This window comes from Tupaia chinensis, unplaced genomic scaffold (assembly GCF_000334495.1).
Source record: "Tupaia chinensis unplaced genomic scaffold, TupChi_1.0 Scaffold000416_1, whole genome shotgun sequence".
NCBI classification, from domain to species: Eukaryota; Metazoa; Chordata; class Mammalia; order Scandentia; family Tupaiidae; genus Tupaia; species Tupaia belangeri.
In genome coordinates this window covers 3,591,825-3,593,483 of record NW_006159921.1, presented here as the reverse complement: position 1 = coordinate 3,593,483, position 1,659 = coordinate 3,591,825, and the positions used below count along the sequence as shown (strand labels likewise).

Here is a 1,659-nt window from a genome sequence, read left to right as displayed (position 1 = left end):
GCCGCGGCCGCCTTCCCAAATAGACCGGGAAGAGGAGTTACGGCCAACTCGTGTGCCTTGTTTCCGCCCCGGTGGGAGCCGGCGCTGCGCGAAGGGCTCTCCCTGCGGCTCATGCTGCCGGCCCTGCGCCTGCCCAGCCTCTGGTGAGCCGCCTCCGGAGAGACGGGGGAGCGCGGCGGCGCCGCGGGCTCGGCGTGCTCTGCTCTGGGGACGTGGGACGAAGCAGCAGCCCGGGGTGCGCGCCGGCGGCATGGAGCCCTGCCCCAGCCTGGGGGTCACTCTTTACGCCCTGGTGGTGGTCCTGGGGCTGCGGGCGGCACCGGCCGGCGGGCAACACTATCTCCACATCCGTCCGGCTCCCAGCGACAACCTGCCCCTGGTGGACCTCATCGAACACCCGGACCCTATCTTTGACCCCAAGGAGAAGGATCTGAACGAGACGCTGCTGCGCTCGCTGCTCGGGGGCCACTACGACCCGGGCTTCATGGCCACCTCGCCCCCTGAGGACCGGCCCGGCGGGGGTGGAGGCGCGACTGGGGGCGCGGAGGACCTGGCGGAGCTGGACCAGCTGCTGCGGCAGCGGCTTTTTCATGCCGAGCGAGATCAAAGGGCTGGAGTTCTCTGAGGGCTTGGCCCAGGGCAAGAAGCAGCGCCTGAGCAAGAAGGTGCGGAGGAAGTTACAGATGTGGCTGTGGTCGCAGACCTTCTGCCCGGTGCTGTACGCCTGGAACGACCTGGGCAGCCGCTTCTGGCCGCGCTACGTGAAGGTGGGCAGCTGCTTTAGTAAGCGCTCGTGCTCCGTGCCCGAGGGCATGGTATGCAAACCGTCCAAGTCCGTGCACCTCACGGTGTTGCGGTGGCGCTGTCAGCGGCGCGGGGGCCAGCGCTGCGGCTGGATTCCCATCCAGTACCCCATCATTTCCGAGTGCAAGTGCTCATGCTAGAACTCGGGGGCCCCCTGCCCGCACCCGGACACTTGATCGATCCCCTGCACCGCCTCCAACCAGTTCCACCACCTTTAGCAAGGATTTTCAATGAACTTTTTTTTTTTTTTTGCTACAGAGACCTAGCTTTCTGGTTCATGTAATGCACTGTTTAACTGTGTAGGAATGTATGTGTGTGTGTATATACGGTCCCAGTTTTAATTTACTTATTAAAAGGTCAGTATTATACGTTAAAAGTTACCGGCTTCTACTGTATTTTTAAAAAAAAATAAGCAAAAAGAAAAAAAAAAGTACAGAGAAAAGTGAGACTTATTCTGGTTGTTGCTAATAATGTTAACCTGCTATTTATATTCCAGTGCCCTTCGCATGGCGAAGCAGGGGGGAAAGTTATTTTTTCTTAAAGTACAAAGAGAAGGGGGAACTTTTGTAGAAGGACTTTTTAAAAGCTATTTTCCATTCTTCGGAAAGTGTTTTGGTTTTCCTTGGACCTCGAAGAAGCTATAGAGTTCAATGTTATTTTACAGTTATTGTAAATATAGAGAACAAATGGAATGACTAATCATTGTAAATTAAGAGTATCTGCTATTTATTCTTTATAATATCCCGTGTAGTAAATGAGAAAGAAGTGCAGAGCAGGATTAAAGAAAACCACTAAAACCGACTGCGCTCCACACTGCGACTCTGTGTGTTGGTGATTGATGGGGGGAAGGCGGGG

At 55.4% G+C, this 1,659-nt stretch overlaps 1 protein-coding gene across 1 annotated transcript; it reads left to right on the top strand.

Annotated features, from left to right (window-relative positions):
* The first annotated feature begins 6 nt into the window (after positions 1-6).
* On the top strand, positions 7-1,608 carry NOG (noggin). Its single transcript, XM_006172059.3, is given in 2 exon segments — positions 7-582; positions 584-1,608. Coding segments are annotated over 2 exon segments (693 nt in total). The 5' UTR covers positions 7-250; the 3' UTR covers positions 945-1,608.
* The last annotated feature ends 51 nt before the right edge of the window (positions 1,609-1,659 follow it).